The sequence below is a fragment of the Gadus chalcogrammus genome, chromosome 7 (genome assembly GCF_026213295.1).
Source record: "Gadus chalcogrammus isolate NIFS_2021 chromosome 7, NIFS_Gcha_1.0, whole genome shotgun sequence".
In the NCBI taxonomy this organism is placed as follows: domain Eukaryota; kingdom Metazoa; phylum Chordata; class Actinopteri; order Gadiformes; family Gadidae; genus Gadus; species Gadus chalcogrammus.
In genome coordinates this window covers 15375871-15401235 of record NC_079418.1, presented here as the reverse complement: position 1 = coordinate 15401235, position 25365 = coordinate 15375871, and the positions used below count along the sequence as shown (strand labels likewise).

The window sequence follows — 25365 nt, the reverse complement described above, 5'->3', positions numbered from 1 at the left end:
CGGCACGTAGAAACGTACACGTAAGGCAATACAAACATATGTAATTAGAAAGACTACACACCCAGATCCTAGCCCCTAGCCACTGGGAGTGACGTGAACGTGATAAGCAAGTGGTTCGTCACAAGAGCGCTAGCTCTTTAGCTTCTCGTCCGATAAAAGGACCTGGAAGCGCTGAATAAAACTTATCCGAAAAGAAACATGTTGGTGTTGTCGTAGGCTATATTGTGTGAGACGAGTAAAGAAGTGCACTGCGAATTCATATGTGGCTGGGGAGCGGATAATGTGGTTGGCAGTGTCCGACAGGGTAAAGCATGTCGGATATTTTAAGCTTTAGTGCCGCCTATATTCTAGAAAGTCTCAGTGACCAGATTTCAAGTATAAACAGGGCGGTCACACACTTAAAATTGTCCGTGCTTTTGCCATACTGCTTCACTGGCTGTGCCTATTTTTGTAAATAAAAAAGACAACAGAACCGAAGAGTGAAGGTGTATGCATTTTTTCATTAAATGACAAATTGAAATGCATGAAAAAATACAAAAACCTGTCAACCTCTGTAAATACTATCTGTATAAATTTGAAAGGTTTCTTAAAAAAAATAAACAAACAAGGTCAACAAAATTAATTTCTTTGCCATCCATATCTATTATTTTAATTTCAGTTCAGTATTCTGCTTCATTCACTTTTATTTTTACGTTCACTGATATTGTTGTTTATTTAATTACCTATTAATTGTATTGTATATCAACCAACAATAATGTTAAAAAGGTAACTCTTTATCGCATTTTAACAGACAGTAGGCTACCAACATCCTTTTTAAAAAAAAAATTTGATAAGATTTGAAAATATGCAAAAGTGGAACCATGGAGAGCGAGAGAGAGAGAGAGAGAGCGAGAGAAAGAGAGCGAGAGAGAGAGAGACCTGAATGGGTGTGTTCTATAGGCTGCTTTTAGAGAAAGGGAGCGACCCGTCTCTCATTACAGAAGTATCTTTCACCCGTCTTATTTGTGCACAATATTTAGAATTGTGTTCAGTTGGTTTGTTTCCACCTCAACGTGATGGAGCGATACACGTGGTCGTCACTGCTACTGCTTTTCTTTCAACTACAGTCCAGCTCCAGTTTGGTATACAACACGCACACATGTAAGTTACCTTTACATTCATCGTTTAATTAGGCCTATGTGAAGGGAATATTGATGTGTGTCTAATTTTTTTAACTTTTAATTATATTTGGTTTTCTATATAAATATGAAATATTGTATAGCCTAGGTAACGTGGGGTGGAATAGGGAAAAGGAAAAAACTAAAAAAAAAAAATATTGGCTATTATATGCCTTTTCGATTTCAATTTGTAGCTTCTTTTTTTACACGTGTGAAACCTCGTTCCACGTTGTTTTCACTTTGCCCATCTTCAGTGGAAGCTCCCCATGACTTGGACATAACGGATCCGGGTTACCTGGGGCTCCTCCTCGTCAAGTGGAGCGCTCCGTACGGAGCCCTCATGGACCCCGCATGCAGAGTCCGCTTCTACCTCACTTACTTCAACACCTACCTCAACCGGTGGTCTGTAAGTGGGCTATTCTCTACGAACCCATCACCCAAATCCACTGTTCATATCATATCGTTATCAGCAATATGGAAAATAAGTTCATTAAAACAACTGAAATGTCTGATTGAATAGCTTTTTAATTTAGGCTAAGTGTGTAAGTATTTTTCAAATGTAATTTCGCGGATTCGGTTTGGAATTAATTAATCGACTTAGTTACATTTTAGAAAGCATGCGTCAGGCCTAAAGGGCATACATTCATTTTGTCTAAACGAAGAAGAATGCAAGTCTCAGTCTGTCATCAATTACTAATGATTACTCATCAATCCGCGTTTTTTGAAAAAGTCCAGATAGACCTACTCACACATTATTGCTTCACCATTATTTTCTGGAAAACTTTAAGTTAAAAGCAATGAAGTAATTTCAAGTCTTAAAATCGTTAATGACTTTTTACTTTTACAAGAATAACGTTTTTTTGGTGGCAATTCTACTACTACTTGAGGACAGCTTTCTTAAAGTAACAGTACATCTGCTTGACAGTACTGTTTCCATTTCAACGATTATCGACATTATTGAACGTGTCTTTGTTGTGTCCCTTGCAAGGTTATCCGAACCCCCAGCACCAGTCATCGCATCCAGGTCGACCTGTCAAAAGAACTTAAAGTCAGAGTGCACTCCTTGTTGAACGGTCCATGCACCAAGTACACGGAAGTCAAGAGCACGCGTTACGCAGAAGTGGTCAGATCACCTGGTAATGTAGACCTTTTCCAGCAAAGAGGGAAGCCTGAAGGGATGGGTTGGCATTTTTCCCCATTAAAGTTGCCTACCCCAGCTTTAAGGAAACTTTATGTTAAAAGGCTGTTCATAGAGTTGAAAGGTAGTATTCAACTAGTATATCTGAATTATGGTTCATATTAGTAGGTCAGCATTTATCCCGGTCCGTTAACAGTATATGCATCAGTTTTCAATTAAATATGGTGTTCCCATAAATAACAATTGATATGATAGTTAATTTCTATTGTTACATTTCTGCCCCATTCTGCACCAATTGACTCTGGAAGGGGGTATCCTCGAACAAGAAAAGCTAGAAGCTTATTTAACATCAAAAGATTGGCTTGTAATACCCTTCACTAGCCTTTTCTTATGGGACTGTTGCTATGTTGTTATTTCGTTTAGCAGATGCTATCATCCAAAGTGTTGGTATTTCAGATACATCATATATGTAAGGGATAATGTAAATGTATGAACCTAAGCCCCGAAAGGGCGAACCGGACACCGACGCAAAGCGGAGGTGTCTTGCTTCGCCCTGAAAGGGCATATTTTCGATAATGACCGGCAACGTTCTATACATTATCCCGCTTATTACACGGCTACTTGCCAAAACCAAAAAATAACTTCACACGGTGTGTCTTTTTACAATTTGTTTCCAGCATTCGTAGTGTTGATCAGCAGAGAAATAGTCAGCCAAAGACGTTGACGTCGCTTAGCAACCGTGTACGCTTGTAGGGCCATATGAAATCCGTTTTATTTTTTTCCAAATTCCATTTTTTCCGTTTTAATTTTCATTAATTCCGTTTTTACACTTAAAATCATCAGAACGAGTGTCAAATAAGTGCGAACGAATACAATTTAATCAGATAGAAGACTACATTTATTAAAACATCACAACATTGCACTGTTTTTAGTGCTTCAAATAAAAACATGACATAAATATTAAAGTGCTTATAAACTCTTTTTTTATAAACTCAAATTGTTGTTTGAAGGGGCGTGCCCTGGCTACGGCGTTCATTGTTTTTCATATGGATTTTGGACTTCAAGTGGTCATCGCACGTATCTTTGCGTTTCCAATCGATAGTATGTTGACATATTCTACAAAACACCTGAGTGATAGAAGTGTTTTGGATATTGTTCGGCTCTGAATTTGGGGTTAGAACCGAATTACGGGCGCTTCAACTTCTTCTTCGGCTTCTTGTTTCCCGGAGCGGGACCTATTGTTTGCACGGTGGACCGGGGATTTTTTTTTAACATTGTTGTGCGAGTGACTGCTAAACATTCTGTGACGTTAATGTCACCTGTGTTGTTTCCCTTTTCCCTCGAAACTGAATTTCACCAAAATAATGGCGAATTCCGCTGCATTCCGCTGCATATTGTAAATGTGACGTCTGATGTGCCTTGTCCCTGTTGCATGTTATATGTGCTGAAGAACAGGAACCTGCTGGAAATCAGTTATTTTACTAAGACAGGCCCGTTTTAAATTTTAACTTTGTTACTTTTAATACTTTCCTGCTTAATAAAAAAAAAAAAAAAAAAAAAAAAAAATTATCAGTTGATTCCGTTTTTAATGTCCAATTCCGTGATTCCGTCCGGGTTTCCGTTATCGCTGATTTCATAGGGCCCTACGCTTGGGTTGATAAGTCGCCGGACTACTTGCGGAGTGATACGAAAGACGCGGTCAATTATACTGAGCAATGGGGAATTATCAAATATAATTGACTGGGCCATATGATGACTGGTGGCATTGAGAAGAGCCGTGTCATAAACGTAATTAATAACTTTTATGCTAGGACTCTAACTCCCTAACCACCACATCATGCTGCCACCTAGGGTTACGTGTAATAATGAGCGGTCATTTATGTGACTGGGCTGCTGTTTGTTCATTGTTTATTTGTCTCCCGCTGCAGGTCGGGGTAGTGCTGTGGTGCAGCGGCTGGGCTGTGTGTTCCACAGGATGGAGTACACTGAGTGTACGTGGGAACAAGCCAACCACACCTCACTGCACCGCCTCTACTACTGGTACGCCCTTATACTCATATCGACGATAGATACTTATCCTACTTATCCTTATTCTCTGTATTCTCCGCTACATAAATACTCTCTATTTTACTCTACTCCACTGCTACAGTACTCTGACACATAACATATACATACTCATGTACTCTCCGACAACATAGCTATACTGTACCATACTCTATACCACTTGTCTAGACTCAGGACCCACATGAGTCATTGGTCATGAAGTCACGACCCGAACGTACAACATTCATTTACCAATATTGTAGTAACCAACAATGTGCTTCATGTACTGTTAAAACGTTGAGCAAACAAAAAGCTACAACAATTGGGGGTTATCTCAATGAAATAGTAAGCCATTAAAAAAGGAAATAACATTGAGACATTATTTAATTCATTGACTATTTTCGAAAAATTAAGATTTGGCATATGCTCTGCGACTCACTCAGAAGTAGGCGGTACAATTTTTCGCCCCCGGTACAATTCTGGTGTGACACCGCCACCAACTTATGAACCGCAACCCACCACGGGAGAATCACTGCTCTATACTCTACTCTACTATACATAACTATACTGTGTACCCTACGATACTCTGCTGTACATTACTATACATAACTATACATAACTGTACTCTACTACACTTTACGTTATATTACCATACTCTACTATACGTACGCTTTTACGACTAACACGATTCAACACTACACCTCACACAACTCTGCAGTACACCTATCTCTTCTCACGGGTTAATTCCACCATTCTATTTATTTCTATATTTGAAAAATAATTTAATGCATAAATAATTTCCTTAACTTCTTGGTAATAGTTAAGGTCATTGTTTATTTGTAATCCCCAAGGTACGTTGACTCTGGGGCCACCCAGGAATGTCCCGAATACATCTTCCATGACGACGTCCGCAGAGGATGCAGGTTCACTAGGGGCCAGCTCCCCGTGTCTTCACTTGTCAGCATCTGCGTCAACAGTTCTTCTCCCACCAGGGCATCCGAACCGGCGTATCTATATCTCAAAATCCATAACCATGGTAGGTTTGGTATACTCCCCTTTCCTTTGGTACTCAATGTACCATATCAAACATTCGTCACACTTCATGATGTTTATGCAGCCAGTACACTTCCTCAACCCTGATATGACTCATGGATGTCTCCTTTCATGTGCAGTGAAGCCTGCGGCCACAGAAGAACTCAGCCTCAAAGTTGTGGTGCGTGTAATCGATGAATCCATCCTGATTCTTGGATCTTCATGATATTTTTCCCTTCTAATTGCTTCTTATATATTTTTATCCTATAGTTACTTAAATTGTTTTTTTGCTATTTTTTTGATCCTATCTTAAACAAACTTCATGTTTAAAAGTTTGCAAAAGAAGTGTCTGTTTCTAAAAAGCTGTTCTATTTAAAAAGGCTGTATTTGTTTCAACTCACCCCCTTCCACCGGCTAACCCTTTAAGGAGCAGGTGGCCTCCCTCAAATCCTGCTTGTTGACTTCTATCATATGTTCAAATATACATGCGTGTGTATGTATGTGTCTGTATGTGTTCATATGTGGCCCTACAGAGCGATGTGGAGCCCCGGTTGCAGCTTGAGTGGACACAACCAGTTGGGAGGGTACCCGGTCACTGTCTGCAATGGGAGGTGGAGCATAGCTCAGATAGATCCAACGGCAGCCAACCGAGGGTAGGCAACCTTCTCCCCTTGAACACAAGCTCTGGTCCACTCCGCTGTTGTCATGGATACCCTTGAGGGAGTGGGTATATGTCATGTAAGAAGCATGTGCGGTGGGTTGGTGCATCTTGCTCTCTGGGATCACCACACAGGTTTGGCTGCAGGCTAACCTCTCTGGGGATCAAACCCAGTAACGGCTGTGAGACAAACACCCTAGAGCCGGTACACTAGCCCAGTAGTAGCTTGTATTTTATTCATAAATAATAATAAATTAATAAAGTATAAACAAGGTATTACTAGGTTACTGTTATGGAAGTTGAGAGCCCAAAAATCTGTTAGATGTGATCGCAGGAGGAGGATGACACTGACTCCATTTGTCCCCGGCAGACAAAGGGGACCGTAACCACGGAAACAAGCCTGAGGATGCCGCTCCCATCTGATGCAGAGAGGTTTTGCTACAGGATTCGCTCGAAACTCGCTGACTGCTGTGCCAAACATGGAATTTGGAGTGACTGGAGTCACTGGGAATGTTACTTTCCTGCCAAACGATGATTAGTTCATGCAGGAATGGCTATCTTATACGTTGTTCATATATAACTTATACTTACTTATAGCTGGACATTTTGAAATGCACACATGCGGAGGAAAATCCTTGTGTGTGCATGTTTTTGTGTGTGTATGTCTGTGTGTGTGCGTGAGCGTTTAATTAACCACCTGCGTTGAAACAACGGCGCTGTGGCGCCATCTAATGGTTAGAGGCCAACAGGCCTCTCTCTCTCTCTATTGAGCGCCGATTGCACACATTTAATCCTGGCAATTTATCCTACGGTAGCCCATTTTATCGTGTACATTCGTACTGATCCTGGGCTTATTAAATAACTGTTTGTTTCCTTGGACAGAAACAGATTTAAATGTTGTTTTAGGAAAGCTTTCTGTCCCAGGGCATTTGAACCTGCAAACAAATATTATTGATCCGAAAAGAGAGCGAGACACTTTGAAATGGAATCAGATGTGCCGCTGACGATAACAATTGAGACAGATTAACAAAAAAAAATGGAAGACTTTTGTACAATTCATTAAAACATTTTTGATCAATAAATAATCACGCCTCTGAATACAAACATTCATAATTTGTGTGTTGTGTAATTTGTATATATGTAGCCTATAGACCTACATTTTCTGTGAGAGGTTCAAGTCACCGTGCATGCAAATCAACCCTTGTTATGATGTTTGCATGCCAACAAATACCCCTTCCGATCAACGATGCAATGAATGTAAATCCACTGAAAATAAATCCACTAGTCCGACAGTATTAACCAGTGACATCCACACCTAATGCAATGCTCAGCACTTTACATATTTGCACTACTATTTTAAGGCATACTATTTTTAGGCATACAATGGCACTAAGTTAACGGTATAGTGTATGACGACATGAATGTAGTGAGTGAACGAAATGTTGAATGTATTTTCTTTATTTATTATGTTACCTTCCTTTTTTTAATGAGACCAGTACGTGAGTGCACTGAATTTCATGTGACCAGACATTAAAATGACCAACGTGGTACAAATAGGCATACAAAGAAAATCTTGACTCTTTTTAGCGTCATCACTGATCTCGTACTACTCTCTGAATTCCCAGAGACGAAGACAAAAAGGGGGCGTGCCTCCGAGAAGTGCCTCAAGAAAGCTGGGAGATTTTCTGCCTACTGACTCGGAAGGGCATCCGAGGGTTCAGGAACACACCATTAACACCCATTCTAACATTTGCATTTATATTATAGATTACAATTATAAACATCACCTGATCAATTCTCGCTCATGTTCAACCATTGCAAGCAGTTGTAATACCCAATTAAACTGATTAAGCAAAGAAGCGCAACCCTCCGAGCTGTTTTGAAGGCGGCATAACCCCCTAGGCGAGAAGGGAGTATCTGCGGGCACACCCACATAATTACATAACACACCCCTTTCACTAAGCGATACACCCCCCAAAATAACCAGTAGGCCTACCTACGGGATGGCGTGTTATTGGCCGTAATTACGGCAAGAATACTTAACCACATCTAAAATACCTAAACCAACCATAATCCAAATCCTATATTGAACAATCTCTAAACAAATACCTAAACGTAACCCTATTTAAAAATACCACAACTAATCCGAACCCAAACATAAACTTAACCATCTCTGACCTACGTACCTTATACCTAAACATAACTCTAACTTAACAACCAAATGTAACTCTCTCTAGAATAACAGCTCCATTTAAGCATTTTACCCGCTAATAATACACAAAACTACAGGACACTCCCACTACATGACACATCCACATGGCAGAGCCCCTATGTCCAATAGTATATTCCTGCCCGGAGGTGGCAGGACAGCGCTCATAGACCTACCTGCACTAGGCTGAGAGAGGAGCCTGTATTGCAGTGTTATACCGGTCTACCGCAACGCAATTTCCGGTGTTTTACTTCCTATAAGTAATGTACGCCTCTTAACATACTCCGGGGCGATAACAGTAAAAGCATGATATAAAATAATAGCAACAATGACAATGAGAATTAATGTGAATTTTGACGAAAATTGGACAAAGCAATAACCGAAACATGTAACGGAAGCGGATATCCCTCTATGGAAAGTCCCGCCCTCTCTCTGCCCTCTCCGCTAAAAAACTGTTTAACTGAACGTCCCGCCCCCTCTCTCTCGGCAATAACGCTGATTTAGAGTATCCCGTCCTAGGCGTTCTGTCGAGAGACGAGGACGCCTGCGAACGAGGTTACTGCCCTACAGAATGTAGCTTCCAGCACACCGCACACGCAACTGATAGGACCCTTGCTCTGTGCTCTCAATCCCCGCGATTACCCGTTTACCGCCGACTGCCTGCTAACCCAGGCATGGCTGATGGTTGTAGGCAATTATGGCTTTGCGACATTATACCCTTGACTTCAAGCTCTCTGCCCCAGGTAAGAAACAACGAGTACCGGATCTGTTGTGCGACATGCCGGTAACGGGCACTGCAGCAGAACACATTATGCTAGCTAGCTAGCCCGCATTAATGGGCTAGGTTGCATGTTAAAAGATTATTGTAATGGAAACACGGGCTTCGGGATGAAACGAGTCCTAAAATGTGGCGTCTTTACTTTGTGACAAACCCGCTTCTGTGGTTCATCGTAAGCGCGATAGTTTATTTCAGAAAACACATCCAGCTCATTTGAAACGGCGCCGATAATGACAGTCAAACCCTGATGTCTTTAGGTTACTTTCAGTCTGTCAATAATGTGCTTAGCATGTAGCATTATTAGCTGTCCGCTAAAATTCACGTTTCTGCCGACACGAGTTCGCGTCTGCATCATCACGCACATTTTTACTTCTCCAAATTATTTTAATGACAGCGGAGGTGTCATAAAGTAGGATTGGCACGCAGTTGTTGGTGTGTGTTTTTTTTTTTTTTTTAATTCTTTTAAAATAAATTGCACAGTATATAAACTTATTTCCCCCTGGTATTTTCAAGGTAATTCGATACGACTCGCAATATAGGGAGAAACTTGATCAGGAATACTCGCAACGTTACTGCTGTTGATTAGTGCTAGACGAACACCTGTCTATTCAACTTAAAGTTAGGGTACAAAAGGGTACATCCTAACAAGGAATGTAATGTAATGTGGTGTCTTTATGGGCAGAGAGAGGGTGATCGATTGGCCGCATGATTGGTTGGCTGATTGATTGGTTACTGGACCATATTGTTACTGGTGACCCAGCATTGCTGGGACGTGTAATAAGCATGTTGGTTGCACTGGGTCGTTATTTTGCATGCAGCATGGCATTTTGCGCACCGCACAGATGGGAAGTAAACCACTAGGTTGTGTTTAAAAATAAAATAAAAAAAAAGAGCCAAATACAGTTCCCAATCTTTTGCAACACACGATAATTGGGGATTTGAATATTAAACGATAATAATTTCGTTTATCAGTGTCCTGGCTTTATGTTCGAGACTTTCACGTTTCACTGCACTTGGCCGATGTCGTTGTAGCCAATCAAATATGCTCTCTCATTCTAGGTCACAGGCCGACCTAGAATATAAACTTGCTCGCAGGCGATCTCTGCTAGAATGACAAGTGTATTATTTTGCATTAAAACAATAACATAGTTGCAGACGTGTTTATTAAGGTATGCTGTTTTATAACCAATCTGCAAAATAAAAAGTTAAATCATTAACCTTTTGTTATATGGTCTAAACACGACTAAAACAACCAAACAAACTTTATATGTTGCTCACATTTTGATGAGATTAAATGAGCAATGTGTTACCATGAAAGAGGGATTTTTTTTTAAATAAATAATATAATAATACAATAATATACATTTGGTGTTTATATTATAAACTATCCCGTAAGACCCCCATGTTTATAAATGTTAATTCAAGTATCTTTATTTGCATGTTTGCACGAGGATTCCAATGGTTGTTTGGAAAATAAGTTCCTGATTCATTGATTTGTGTGAATTTAAACAGTTTTAAAGGGATACTTCACCGGGGGAGATATGAAGGTTATATGAAGTAAATAATTCTATGTATTATAAATGCGTTTTTTTTTTCATCCTAGCCTGAGAAAACGCAGAAAGTGTCTCTCTGGCTCAAAAGTAAGAAACCCTACCACAGTGCATTGCGCCCGCCCGCCTGTTTCCTTTTGGAGGGGGTATGACCCATGGTCCTTGCGCGAGTGGTAGCACGAGCAAACTTTGTGCAAACATATCCCCGTGATACGTTGACTAGTTAAGGTTTCTGCCCTCGTTTAAAAAAACATAAAAACATTTGCTAATTACAGTAGCTCAGCATATCAAGTATTTGTACTCAACCTTTTCTCCCCAGTTGAAATAAGTGTTTATCTTATACAGTAGGCCTACTTTAGTATAACAGCACTTGGGTTAGTAAACAAATCACAACAACCAACATGAATTTGAAGTTTTATTCATGAAAAAATTTGAACTATTTACAAAAATAAAACGTGTAGGGTGCGTTTGCTAGAGTCAAAATAGTCACAGCTCATCTTGAGCATCTACGGCAGGGGTGCCCAACCTTTTTTGACCCAAGATCTACTTTTCAAGTAGCCAAACCTCCCGAGATCTACCAGCCTAATGTCAACATTGCAAACCTACCTTCAAGCGGGGGGGGGGGGGGGGTTTCTGGAATGAGTATTTGAATATTCGCTTGGAAAAACCAACGAGTATCCGAAGCCAGAAAAATGGCATTCGGGCCAGCCCTAATGGTAATTAAACATTAAAACACCTGCGGCTTATAGTCCAGTGCGGCTTATATATGTACACATCATTCAATTTAGCTGCTGCGGCTTATAGGCTACTCCGGTGCGCCTTTATAGTGCGGAGAATACGGTAATGTTTTAAGACTTAGTTTACACGCTTATTTTGTGAAGTGCAGCTCGGTAATCCGTAACTCTGTCATCAGCTAGTCAGCTTGCAAGGAAGTCCCACAAGAGGTTTTTTTTCTCGCTCACCCTCTACTGGTGCATTTCAAACATGGCAGAGAGCGGCAGTGAGATTGTTAATGCACCAGCAAACTTGAAATCCAAAGTGTGGAAGCATTTTGGCTTCGCAAAGAATAATGGTAAAATTGACAAGGGGTGTCACATTATTGCATGTTTATTTCACGGATATAGAATTTTGGTTCAAAGTTACTGAATCGAATCGTGGTTTACAGAATCGAATCGAATCGTTCCAAAAAAAAAAAATTGTCCTTGAATCGAATCGCCAGCTACTGAATCGTTAATCGAATCGAATCGTCTGAGGCCAAAGATTCACACCCCTATATATATATATATATATATATATATATATATATATATATATATATATATATATATATGTGTGTTGATTAAATAAAATGCTTTTTAAATTTAAAAAAATTGTGGGATGTATCGAACCGTGGGTCAAAAATTGTGATACAAACCGAATCGTGAGTTTGTATCGTTACAGCCCTAGTGAATACTGTATGTTGCAGGAAGACTGACTGCTCCTCATTGGATGTGTCAATGTCTGCTGTCCAAGACCTGCATTCCTTCCTGTAGCAGGGGTTGTTGTGGAAACACTTGAACTTTACCAAGGAAAGAGATCTGGGAACCACTGACCAAAGTTTAAAGGCGGCATATTATGGTGTTTTCCCAACAAGTAAACATAGTATTTGAGTTCCAGAAAACATGTTTTTGAAGCCGTTTGCTGGAAATAGCTTTTTACCCTCTGTTTCAGTCCCTTCAGAATGCACTGTTTCTGGTGTCTGTAGCCTTAATGCAAATGAGCTGCTGCCCATTGACCAATGAGCTGTCTGACTGAACCACAGCATGGAGGAGAAGGGATTGTTGCAATTTACGGACTCCGGGAGCTCTATAATATTATATAATATTTTATAATAATAATAATATTATTTATGGGTATTTATATAATATTATATCTATTATCACGGCCAAAAAGCTATGTGCCCCTCAGATGATATTATGAATCATAAAGACTGCGTCTGACGTCTCTGGTACTTCCACAACAAGTAAAGACCCGTAGTGGGGGATATCTCGGCCATGGTTGAGAAGAATTGGGGGAAAGGGACGTTGGCCGTGACTCTCTGAAGTCCATTAACCGCGACATGGATGAGAAAGGTATTGTACTCCGGGAGCTGAGCTTCTGGACTTCCGCCGAGCTCCCCGCCGAGCTAACTGCCACCGAAGTTTCGGTGGCAGTCCGGCAGCTCCGGCGGTGTACTCCGGGAGCTGAACTGCCGCCAAAGCTTTCCGGCAGCATTCTGGCGGGGGTAGCTCGACGGCAGTCCGGCAACTAAGCTCTGGGAGTACAATCCCTTTCTCCATGTTTAAAAAATAAAATGCTTTGGGCCTGTTTTTCAGAGTGTAAAAAGTTTTGACACAGAATGCCTCTTATTAACAAGAGACTGACCGATTTTATATAGCTCCAAGAGAACCACATTACTGTAAATGGTAAATGGACTGCATTTATTTATATATATATATATATATATATATATATATATATATTAGAGCTGTCAAGCGATACAAATATTTAATCGCATTAATGTCATAGTTAACTCAAGATTAATCGCGATTAATCGCAAATAATTTTTCTATGCTAAATATCCCTTGATTTTTTTGTCCCATAATTCTTCTCATTTTAATTATTTTATCAACATGGTGAAGTGCATCGGCTTGCCTTGTGCAAATGCTTTTTTTATTGATAACAACATTGGCATATACTGATCAAAACAGGACGATACAAAAAAGAGCCTATAGTGCAATTAAACGACTGCTTTGAACAAATGTCATTTGAACATAGCAGTCAGGCTACTGCTTCTTTGTTTTGAGCCAAAGAAAAAAAAAGTTATTATTTTTTTTATAAAATAATTGCGTTAATCGCGCGATACATTTTTTAACGCCGTTAAATTTGGTTTGCGTTAACGCCGTTAATAACGCGTTTAACTGACAGCTCTAATATATATATATATATATATATATATATATATATATATATATATATATATATATACTTACTCATTCATTAATTTCGGGACAGCAGTTAGGGTAAGGTGACTTGCTCAGGGACACCTCGACACTCAGCTAGGAGGAGCCGCTCTACTTCCTGAGCTACTGCATGCTAACACGAGGAAGCTTCGGTTTGACTGAACTTTATTGTGTTGAACGACATGCTCAAATATTGGTTTTTGGAGACAAAGTTGAGAATTGTGTCATCTACGAACTTTGAAAGTTCTTTATGGATAATGGTACCAGGAAGGTACAGCATTTGTGGGAATAAATAAATGTCAACATTACTGAAAATTGCTGCTGGGATCGCAGTTTCAAAACACTGGGTTTAGCCAGTTATATAAATGTATACCGCCATTGATTTATTTTTGCAAATTGTAAGCACGGCATTTTAGTATAATAAATGTCTGCTTGTCGTTTTTTTGACCCTGTGCTTTGGTTTCTCTCCAGCTGACTGTACTTCGACAGTCCATGGTCTACAGTCCATATTTCAGGAGCAGGAAATGACAGAGACTGTCCACGACACAGAGGGACACGGCCACCTGGCTACCTTCGTAGGCAAAAAGGGAAGGTCAGTTGAATTTTGACTATCAAAGTCGTTTTGGTGAACTCATGCGCACACACTTCCGCAGTTGCATTCGGACGACGACATCAAAGGGTGGCTGCCAAGTCCTTGGCCGGGGGTTACCTCTGGCCAGTGGAGTCCTCTCCAGGGAGGAGAGGATGGATGGAGGAAGATCCTCCTTAACATTGTTGAGAATAAAAAATGTAGCTTGCCCAGACTACTGTAATGAATTAATGCCCTTAAATATGACTACTTTAATGCATTTGTATATGTAATGTTCGTTTCCCTGGGTAAAGGGACATTTGCACCCCCGCCCTATCGCCTATTGACGACTCCCATTCATTTCCCCGAAAGTGTTGGTGGCCGGTGAATAACATGGGGTTCAATGGGAGAGAGGAGGAAAGTCCTCCTCTGAGTGGGTGTGACTAGCTAAGGGATCTGGATCCCGCCTACGTCTATTCACGAATAGGCTGGAGCCCTGGCTCCGCTATGAACCAATAAGAAGGAGCCCTCGCTGCGCTTTGAACCAATAAGCAGGAGTCCTGGCTGTGGAACAGCCCGGAGGGAAGAGTTATCCCCTCCAGTCTAGACTACGAGAACCAACGAAGAGAACCAACGCTCAGTCATATGCCTTGTTTCCACCGAGCGGTGCGCTACTGTTCGTTGCGGTACAGTGCGGCTCTGTTCGCTTATATTGGCGTTTCCGTAGCGCGTGGCCGGGCTGCTAGCGCGGCCGGGCTGCGGAGCCTGCGGCCGGGCTGCCCACGGCCGAGCTGCAGAGCCCGCGAGGAGAATTGACTTGATCTATAAATGAAGTCCCTCAATCTTAATTGGCCTAACACCATGACGAACATTCTGAAACATCCATTAACATCCACATTTGCCTCAAACAATGTTAGGCTTACAGCCCATGTAAATAGTTGTGAATTAATGTTCTTGTTGTTCTTTTAATTGTTTGTTACTCTGAATGATTCAGAGCATGATGCATTTTAAATGTAGCTGAAAATAAACAAAGCAAAATTACAACCAATAGCTTCAGTCATTGAGGGCAAAAATAGGCCCAATGATAGGCCCAGAGTTTAGCCTTACAAATCAAGATTAGGTTTGATTTCACTAATTGGCTTTGCACCCTTTCCTTCTGCCCTTGTAGTCCAAATCAGGCTGCCAACAAGCTTTCAAAGTATATTGCTGGCACTGGTGGATTTGTATGTTTGTAGTTCACCAAAACACCCTGAAACATCTTGAGTCTCACATACTTATGCCACCATAGGCCACTGACAGTGCAAGCAGGCCAATGTCAACCAAGCGCGCAGTCCTTCCTCCCTCACTTTAAAATCCAGCAGCCCCTACTGCCTAGGGCTGATATTGAGCCAGAGGCTACTGGTTTGCGTTTCAGAGCATAGGCGATCACAATGGATATATGGGAGCAACATCTCTGTACCCTATGTATTATCTGTCAGTGAAATCAGATTTTTTTTTTTTCTTTTCATCAAGTTGAAGTCCGCTGATATTGCTCTGGGTCCAGACTCCAGCCTATCCGTGGGCGTGTGCCGCTGGGATTCCATTGGAAATGAATGTTTGCTAGTCGTTGGGTCACTGTCTGTAGTCAGCGGTGCAAACTGACCTTGATCAAACATGATTCCCTCTCAACACAAAGCTGTTGGATGGTCTGACGGCTGGGCTACATTCCAAGCCTTCTCAGCACTCCTTTGTAATCTGTACGTGTGATGGCTCCTGGCCAAACCTGTAGCCAGGGAGGAGCCGTTTTGAAGGGCATATTGTATTTCAGGTTTTAAGTTACACCCCCCCCCCCCCCCCCCCCCCCCAAACCCCTCTAAAGTAAAACACATAAGAGGGATGCCTCCTTGCAGGGATAGATGGTACAATAATTAATAGACATAACAGTGGCATAAAACCAAGCTGAAATAACGGTTTCATAGTGCCTTTTTTGTTTCTACCATATCATTTCTCTTTTGGACGCCACTGTACGTAAAAAAATAAATAAAAATGAGGCATCTACTTTTCTGTTTGGTTCACAACATTCTACACACCAAACAAAATGGCCTCTCTAAATCGTTTCACTTGTCATTATCTTCTTTCTCACCAGATTTGTCGTTCTGCGTGTGCACACGCACGGGCTGGTCACTGTTGATCTCCAGTGTTACGAAGGCGACGACAGCGCTCAAGTAGACAATGTAGGTGCTCAGATAATTGACAATTTTATGTATTCATCGTAATTTGAATCGACTTGACGTGACGACCTATTGCTTGCCTGTCAAGGCGAAATGTTATTGTGCACAGTGTTGTAAAGTTCAAATGTTAAAGGGGCTCTTTTTTTGTCCCACAGCTTTTAAATGCACTGGAAACAAAGTTAGAGAACCTTCTACGAGGCATTATTACCAGAGTCAAAAGGTGGGTGGTCAAAAGAAAATCTGTAACATGTTGAAGTATTTCGTTTTCAAGTGTTGATTAAAGAGTTTATTATAATAAAGGGTAAAGAGTATCAAATCAGGGAAAAGTCCTTGAGGCACAGCTGGAGATCTCCGCCAAGCCAAGCCATCTCAGCCAAGGTTGTCTCCGCTCCCCTCAAGGGCTATACGCGTTACCAGAGTTAATAACTAAGGGGGCGCAGTGTCTTAGTGACTTGTGAACAAAACGTCGTATGGAAACGCCCAATATACCGGCAGCCGGTGTTCATCCTGAACTCTGATATACTCTGAGAAATGGCCAGGCGCACATTGGCACTGAATGCTTTTCAACCACTGTATTGAAATATGGAAATGCCACGCTCAAAATGTACCTGGCAAATGCAAACATCTCCTTACTCCGTAGAGAGGAAACTGCCTGAAACGATTCCCTCCCTATAATAAAACAAATGTGTGTGTGTGTTATCATTGCGAAGCAGATGGGCAAGGGCGATTCGGTTAGAGGTGGAACATGTAGTTGGGCCTGTAGCTCTGGTTTACGACACGCTCCAACACGATGGTGTCAATACACATACGCACTGTCCGTGCGAGGTTGAAGCAATCCAGAGAATGATATAATTAAAAGATATGACGGAACTGGGCACGGGAAAGCAAGTAGCGTCACACAAAACGGTTGTGCCATCCTAGCACACAGCGCCAGTGCCAGCAATGATATCATAACAATAAAAAAAAGCTAAACTGTTGACTAACCATGGGTGTAAGCAACATGCCTGTGGGAAATGCACCACAAAAACAATCAAAACGGTCTAAGCGTTGCAAATTCAGTCCAATCAAGGGTGTTCTCCTTGGGAATCCGAAAAGATCTAACGACTCTTCTAAAGATCTTTTCCCCTCAGGTTTTGTACTGCTTACTTTCACTCACATTTGACCGGCAGTCCACATTTCTAGCGTTGAATTGAAGACCTTGAATAAAAATGCTTTGGATTAAAGTGTCTGCTGAATGACTGGATAGTACATGAGATGAGAGATGATGAGATTCAACTTTATTGTCATTTAGCAAAGTACAGGTACAGAGCAAATGTAATTGACATCCCACCAGAAATGCACAAGAAGCATTAAATACAACGCAGGTGGAGTACAGTATTCTGGGCGGTTCTGTACACAATAGATGAGTTATGTTCAACATTGTATAGTTATTTAAGGTTTTCCAGATGACATGTCTACAGGGACAGATAATAAGTCTAGAGGGTTCTGTACAGACGGTAATCCTACCTATGTGTGGTCAGACTCCCAGCTATCAGCCGCGGGGCCTCCGTGGACCGCTACTGGCCCACTGCGGACGGGCGGCTGGTGGAGTATGACATCGACCACGTGCTGTACGACAAGGACTCGGCCTATCAGAACATCAAGATACTACACTCGCAGCAGTTTGGGAACATGTTGGTCCTCAATGGGGACGTCAGTAAGTACAGTCAGAGTGGGACCGTTCTGTGTTTTTCTGGTGACTTGGTTTCTTTATGGGATGTTTGTTTGGTGTGAGGTGATGGCGGTTTTTTTTGGTAAAATGTGGTATTATGATGTACTGTTGATGGTTTTTTTTTTTTTTTTTGGGTGTTATGGTAATTGGTTAGAGTTTGTTTGCTGCTACGGTGATGGTTTGGTTTTATGGTGAATATGTTGTCTTTCTGGTGTGAAAGTTGGTGTGATGATGTTGGTTTGGTGTGTGTGTGTGTCGTAGTTTGTTGTTATGGTGATTGTTTGGTGTGAAGGTGTTTTTCTTTCCATTCCTTTCTCAAATACGTTATACTTGTATTTTCATTTAGTTCTCAGCCTTCCCCCTGATCCACTTTTTTATTCTCTCTGGAATTAATATTAACGACCTTGTTTACCAGAAGGATTCTGGCAAACAATGATAATGTAATAATTAGAGTTGTCTTTGGCATGCCAACTGGCATTGTGTAGCTTTATTAATAACGGCGTGAGCGGTGCCAAGGGGAAGGGCATAGCATAGTGCTAGGCTGAATGCCAAGATGCTCAATTCTGTCATGGAGAGTGATCCTCTGTGAGTTCCATTTGAAATGCCCTTCAGGGTACACTGTCCGACGTGTCTAGACCAGGACGGCCTTTTTGCACATATTAATCAATTGCAGCAGACACAATTGTTCAGAATTGACCAGAATCACCATAGCAGAGACTCTGGCGGCAGTTACCCCCTGTGGTCAGACACAATAGTGTCTGCTGTCCTCAGAGCACAGGTGCTAAATTCACAACGCCTTACCTCATGTGTTTTCTTCCGTTCCAGACATGGCAGACAGCGACCTGGCCTACACCCAGGCCATCATGGGCGGCGGGCGGGAGAGCTACGAGGGGAAGGAGGTCCTGATCCTGGGTGGCGGAGATGGAGGGATCCTGGCCGAGACGGTCAAACTGAAGCCAAAGATGATCACCATGTTGGAGATATCCTTCTGTGTTATGTCTTGAGATGAAGTCACACTGGGGACAATTTCAGTTTTTTATTTTTTTACTTGGGAGCTGTGTAATCCATTTTACCATCCCCCCCCCCCCATGGTCAGGCCGTCCGATGGTCTGCTCGGATGGTGCCGTTTGGTTGGCGTTGGGCACGTCCTATGTGGGTACCATTTGTCGAAAGTGAAACATTTTGTAGTGCAAACAAATGATTCCAAGAAAAACAATACGGCTTGAAGGTTTTAAGAATGGCCACAACAGTTTACCTAACCCCGCCCCAAGGTGCCCCACACATCCAGACACACCTCGCCTCCTGTGTCCCTTGGTCGGGACGTCGAGGAGTATATTAAAAGGCTATTTGAGGTCATGGAGAGATAGCCACCTGCTTTCAGGGCAGAGCGAACCGCTCACGAGCCGTTTGGCAGAGACCGCTATCTCAAGAATCCAATAAGTGGTGTTGCCACATTCAAAACAAAACAAGATTTTTGGTTTTGGTTTCAAAGCCCATGGTCGAGCCCTTCAGGCCTTAGTGGTTGAGCAATTCAACCCTTAGTGGTCGTCGTTGACATTCCTCCATGGTCCAGTGAACCTTAACACCACCTTCACATCGACGAGGCGGTTATCGATGGCTGCCGACAGCACATGAGGAAGACGTGCGGAGACATCTTGGACAGCCTCACCGGAGATTGTTATCAGGTGAGCTGGGCTATGACCGTGTAGCGCTGCATGCATTCTGAGTCGTCCTCCCTGGCAATTCAGCTCATTGGTGCTATGTCTGTTACATGTTCGATAGGTAGCCTGTTTGGATTTACAGGTGACATATTATACCACCAGGTGTGAGTGTGATTAGCCATTTGCTTCAGTCCACTTGGTAGGCTGATAGACTCACCTATCCAGCACACATCTAGGTGGACACGCCCATTAGTGATGTCAGAAGATGCAGCTTTTGTAACTGCTTGTAACTGCTAATCACACTCCTGGTGGTATAATATGACTCCTTTTAAGTGTCGTGTGTGTGTGTTTAACCCATGGCTTTGTTCCAGTGTGTATTGTGTTAAAGGTCACTGTGTGTTTGTGTGTGTCGTCCAGGTGCTGGTGGAGGACTGCGTTCCTGTGCTCAAGAAATACGTGGAGGAGGGGCGGACCTTCGACTATGTCATCAATGACCTCACGGCGGTCCCCATATCGACGTTGCCTGAAGAAGGTGTGTTTGGCACGCGTGTCAGTATTTTTCTTAATTGCTTTGTTCCAGCTCAACCAGATCCACAACTCGCTTCAAAGCAAAAGGAAACAAATATATGCCTGCTTGTTGTATGTTGTGAAGCAATGCCAGAGGGCTTTCTCTGGCAAATACGTGAGTCAATGGTTGTTATGCAAATCCCCTAAATTACAGCTGTCTGTTTGTCAGAATAAATGTTAATAAGATTAATAACCGAAACAAACACTAGTTTAAAGTATCATTTCAGGCATTTTATACAGTCTGACCTTGGCAAAGGGAGGCCACATTTGACTTAATTAGTCTGATCCCATTTGAGGTTGTGTTAAGAGCTTCTTTGCGCTACTCTTTATCCTAGATTCAACGTGGGAGTTCCTGCGTCTCATTTTAGACCTGTCCATCAAGGTGTTGCGCCCCAGTGGAAAGTATTTCACACAGGTAGGCTCTCTTTCTGTCTGTGTGTGTGAGTGGTTGGGTGGGCATTGTCATAATGGGTTCTGCATAATCTTATTATAGCCACAATACTTGACTATGGTGATAATCAATAATCATTCTAATCACATTATGGGGATGATAATTGACTATGGGGACATGGTTGCTTTGGTGGTGCTGATGAGGATGTGGCGCTGTGTGGTTGCCAGGGTAACTGTGCGAACCTGACGGAGGCGTTGGATCTGTACGAAGAGCAGCTGCAGAAGCTGTCCTGTCCTGTGGACTTCAGCAAGGAGGTGGTGTGTGTGCCCTCTTACATGGAGCTGTATCCTTCTCTCGCCCTGAACACACACTCAACACTCACTGTATATACAAACACACGCTGTACACGCGGACCAACACACATGCGCTAGACTGTAACTTACTGTCGCCACCGTCAATGTGTCCCACGGTATGGGCCGATAATCAATGAGTAGTTAACAATAAATGCATAGAAATCCAACTCTAAAGCACAAATGGTTGATCGGTGAAATCAGAAATCAGATCAGAAATCTTGGCGGAGGATTAAGGCATCGAGGAGCTGTGAGGTGCTTCTCCGTCGAGCTACTGCTGTTTCCGTCTTCGCAGACGCATCGGGGGGGAAAAAACATGTTCAGCGTGATAATGAACCCCCAGGCGGTGGGGTGTGCAGTTATGTTGAAGCTGTCACTCCTCTCTATGTATTCTTTCCTTAACAAGGCTAACAGCTGGGTTTTCTACTCCGTGTGGAAGAAGTGAGTCACTTCTTCAGTGGGAGCTCCAACAGAATGTGAAGAACCCCCTCCCCCTGTCCCCAAGCTGCTCTAGTTCCTCCCTAGTGAGAGAGATGGCACTGTTTTACCAAGCTCCCCTCAAATGTTAGTCCCACCCCAAGAACAACTACAACAGTGATTGTTTGGTTTTTACCATTTTATGTTAACGGTTCTTCATTTACTCTGTGCTTCCTGCACTTCTACCTTCGTTGATTTGCATGTGTTCCGGCCGTACGAGCATAACTCGACGCGCACCTCGATAAGAGTGGTATCGGTATGACGGTACCAAAAACATGTTCCTCCCAATACTACTACGACCCACTGTACACTGTACCAGTAGCGGACCCACTCTGCCCCAGCCACGGTCCCCTCGGGGTTCCCCCAGTGAGTGCCCGTGAGACTGTGACACCTTCAGCCTCACGCGCCCGGCGGCGGCATCAGCGTATGGGCGGGGGTTCCCCGTTGGGTTAGGTTCCTCGGGGACCTGAGGCTTGAGTCGAGTATTAAGTCCTCAGGATGTCCCTGTCCCGCCGCCGCCGCCGCCGCCACCGCAGCCCAAGAGACAAAAGCGTTTGATTATTTTTGTTAAAGGGAAATGGATGGTTGTTGGAGAATATACTTTTGTGCTTGCGTTGGTTTTTATTGAATGTTCTTTGTTACTTGGCACCTTTTGTTCCTCCTGCTGGATTCCATTTGTTTTCTGCTTAAATCTTTTTATTTTTTTTCTTTGAATTTGACAGAGGTGGATTTAGCTTGCTTTTACCATGGGGTCCATTGTTATATTTATTTATTCAACAACAAATATGGTTTTATACAGTTTGTTGAACAGTGGCCGACTTCACCTGAAGTAGAGAAGGGTGTTGACTGCTTTTGTCCAAAGTAATATGAAAATAAATGCCTGCAGTACCAGTGTGTCTGAAGTGTCATCAGATTCATATACCGCCACACCAGTACTCCATGAATTAAATATTATGTATAGCATTTTTTTTTTAAATATATAGATCTATGTCTTTAGAATCAACACAAATACTAACACAAAGAAATGTCATTGTGCTCTTCGACAATAGAGGGTATCACGAGCCAAGAAGAAATACCAGTAGAGATTGTTCACCTTGATCGTGAATGTATCAACGATGATGGTTATTTGGCGTGCAATCAGAGACATGGGAAATATTTCCCAGGGTAAATTCCCCCCTTATCTAAAATGTATAGGGTATATATTGTCTTTTTCTGCATCCATACGACAGGCTTCAAGCTCCACAACCGTAACCACAAAAACAAGTTGGAGGTGACGTCCTGAAGTCTGTTTGTTATGACGACGGGCTCCGGACTGCAGCCGTGTTCAGAGGTTGTGTTGGTGGTCCGTCCCGTTGAGGATCACGTCTGAATTGAGTGCCTCGTCTGCTGTGATCTCTCGGTCAGTGAGTCGACTTTCTGCAACCAAAAATACAATTTAGGTTCCTCAAAATACAGTGGCCTTTATTCTTCTTTAAATAGAGACGTATGGGCTTGCCTGTCTTTTAAGTGGCCAAATGGCTTAGTTTCACTGTAGTGCTAAATGCCATGTGACCTGGAGCTTCGGTTTAGATCTTCAAATAGCTGAATGTAGCAGTAGGTCTACACAAGAACACCAGTAGGCCACCCCAAGAGACATGTTCCCCCCCACAGCTGAAAAAAAGATTAGACACTTTGCCCAAATGTCATATCTATATATATATATATATATATATATATATATATATATATATATAGAGAAATGTGCACACTTGAGTTGTAAGTGGATTCCATTGACATTGCTGTTAAAATCAAGTACCTTTCCTTAATGGAACTCTTAATCAGCCTCAAAGCGCTTCACAAGCCACATTTTATGGCCCTCTCCTTACCCTAATCTCTGAAGGACAAGGAAAATATCCAGCAGAAAGGTGCTGTGTTTGATCCCCAATGTCCTACACTTGTACCAGTAAAGCATCCTTTAGGAAGATACCCTCACCTTACATTAATGACCTGTCTCTAAATCCACAGTGAGTGGCGTTGGATAAAAGCAGTGCCGCCGCTCCCATAACGCGCACTACGCGCTGCGCGTAGGGCCCCAAGTCCTGAGGGGGCCCCCAAAAAAAAAAAAAAATTAAATTAAATTCTTACTTCTGGTTTTAAGTTTGTATTTACGGATAGGGGGGGGGCCAAGGCAGAGGGGGGGCCCATGTCAACAATGGTTTGCTACCTACCACCCACCCCCCCCCCCCCCCCCCCCCCCCCCCCCCGGTCAATAATTCAGCACAGGGGGCTGGTAGGGGGAATTCGGGGGGGGGGGGGGCATAAAGGAGTTATGCTTGGGGCCCCAAAATAGCTAGCAGCGGCACTGGATAAAAGCATCTCCTAAACGACCAAATACTAAATTGGCCTAGAATAGCAGGGCAGGTACTGCCAAGAGGGTTATAGGTCTCAGGCATAAAGGTACTTGGTTTGACGCCCTTTACCCCCCCGACCAGCTTCTTTATGACATTTTTCTGCATTCACTGCAAGATTTGGATAACGGTTATAACTGGGTGATAATAAGTGACTAAATAGTGGTTTATTAGACCCCGGGGGCAGGAGCCCAGCATGGGGTGACCAGGCCGGGCATGGCTGGTGAAGTGGTGGTGGTGGTGGTGGGCTAGGGCTCACCGATGCCGTTGGGTAGCTCGGGGGAGTCTCTGGCCAGGAAGGAGGAACTGTTGGACTCCGAGGAGCTCAGAGAGGTCACTCCACTCACAGACGATTTCTTCTTCGTCTTCTGCGTGGCCGTTCGACTCCAATCTGAAGAAAGGAAATTAATGAAGTCAACCCACTGCAGTCGAATATACAGGTAGCGCCTATTGAACAGTTGTTTATGGCTATTGGGCCCAAGGTCCAACGGCTGATTTATTAGACCAAATGTGTAATGTCAGTGGTCAATGGTGAGAAGAAAACTTAAAATGTAGCAGCTTATGAAAATTGCCTCACCAGAGTTCTCGGCCAGTCTTAGTTTTCCGCAGCAGAGGGAGGTTCTCCACTGACGGCGCACGTTCTCCTTCACCATACAGTGGAACAGGAAGATGAAGAAGCCTGGGGAGGACGGAGGAAGCAGACATTGATAATCAAGTGAATTTATTTAGTCAACTTAATTCATCTATTAATCCAAACCATGCATACTGTATGTGGGCCTACGTTTTCACTCATCAGTTTTTTGTTCAAGATTATTTGAAAATAACGTCCAAATAAGAGTGGTCTTAAGACCAAGGCTGACGTAAACCCAACAGTGAACAGCCTACGTGTGGCACCAATGGCGTCGCCCACCTTGGAGTGTGTTGAAGATGGTGAAGAGGTACATGAAGGCCAGGTTGACGGGCCCCCAGGAGAAGAAGGCGAAGCCCCAGGTGAGGCCCAGGAGCACGGTGACGCCAGCCACGCGGCGCGCGTCCTGCAGTGCGCTACGGTGCTGCTCGCTGTGCGGGTTCTGCCGCAGGATGCGGGCCAGTTGCACCATGACCACCACGAACATGATGGAGTTGAAGAGGAAGATGACGCAGAAGTAGGCCACCACCGCCACGTAGAACACGATGTTGTTACGCAGCCAGCAGCTGTGGAGGGCGGAGAGAGGGAGCAGACAGTTGGCCTCGGTGTGGACCAGAGCTCTGCAAGCTATTGAACTACTAGTGTTGTTAATAATAGGGATCCAACGATGGATGCGCCACTGATAATCATTGGAGTTGTACTCGTAGACCAAAATGGACGTCATATCAGTCTAATTAGATATTCCCTAATAAAAAGGATGCTATCCCATGCTGATGTGTGTGTGACTACTGAAAATCGCCTTCTGCTAATGATGCCCGTAGCCAGCTATGAGGCCACCAAGTTCCGGACCTCTGTCAAAAATCCAAAAA

At 42.9% G+C, this 25365-nt stretch overlaps 3 protein-coding genes across 4 annotated transcripts in view; 2 read left to right on the top strand and 1 right to left on the bottom strand.

Annotated features, from left to right (window-relative positions):
- Positions 1–988: 988 nt before the first annotated feature.
- il13ra2 (interleukin 13 receptor, alpha 2) lies at positions 989–7303 on the top strand. Of its 2 annotated transcripts, XM_056594646.1 has the most exons (8): positions 989–1140; positions 1412–1563; positions 2146–2293; positions 4224–4335; positions 5190–5374; positions 5511–5551; positions 5904–6023; positions 6399–7303. In XM_056594646.1, the coding sequence occupies exons 1-8, from the start codon at positions 1056–1058 to the stop codon at positions 6561–6563; spliced, it is 1008 nt and encodes a 335-aa protein (XP_056450621.1). In that variant the 5' UTR covers positions 989–1055; the 3' UTR covers positions 6564–7303. The 2 variants fall into 2 exon arrangements, with proteins under 2 accessions (XP_056450621.1, XP_056450622.1); XM_056594647.1 differs by lacking the exons at positions 989–1140; positions 1412–1563 and adding an exon at positions 1730–2059.
- A 1391-nt stretch (positions 7304–8694) lies between these two features.
- Positions 8695–22965, top strand: sms (spermine synthase). Its single transcript, XM_056594324.1, has 11 exons — positions 8695–8980; positions 14018–14138; positions 16240–16327; positions 16480–16544; positions 17845–18020; positions 18861–19017; positions 19633–19720; positions 20114–20228; positions 20599–20678; positions 20882–20997; positions 21419–22965. Exons 1-11 carry the CDS (start codon positions 8935–8937, stop codon positions 21447–21449), a joined length of 1083 nt encoding a protein of 360 aa, XP_056450299.1. The 5' UTR covers positions 8695–8934; the 3' UTR covers positions 21450–22965.
- Positions 22044–25365, bottom strand: part of LOC130385996 (uncharacterized) — a 30357-nt gene continuing 27035 nt past the window's right edge. The window contains exons 34-37 of the mRNA XM_056594784.1: positions 24779–25062; positions 24446–24547; positions 24128–24259; positions 22044–22897 (exon numbers count right to left, since the gene is read on the bottom strand). Coding sequence (XP_056450759.1) covers positions 22806–22897; positions 24128–24259; positions 24446–24547; positions 24779–25062 — 610 coding nt within the window. The 3' untranslated portion in view covers positions 22044–22805. The remainder of the gene's footprint in view (positions 22898–24127; positions 24260–24445; positions 24548–24778; positions 25063–25365) is intronic.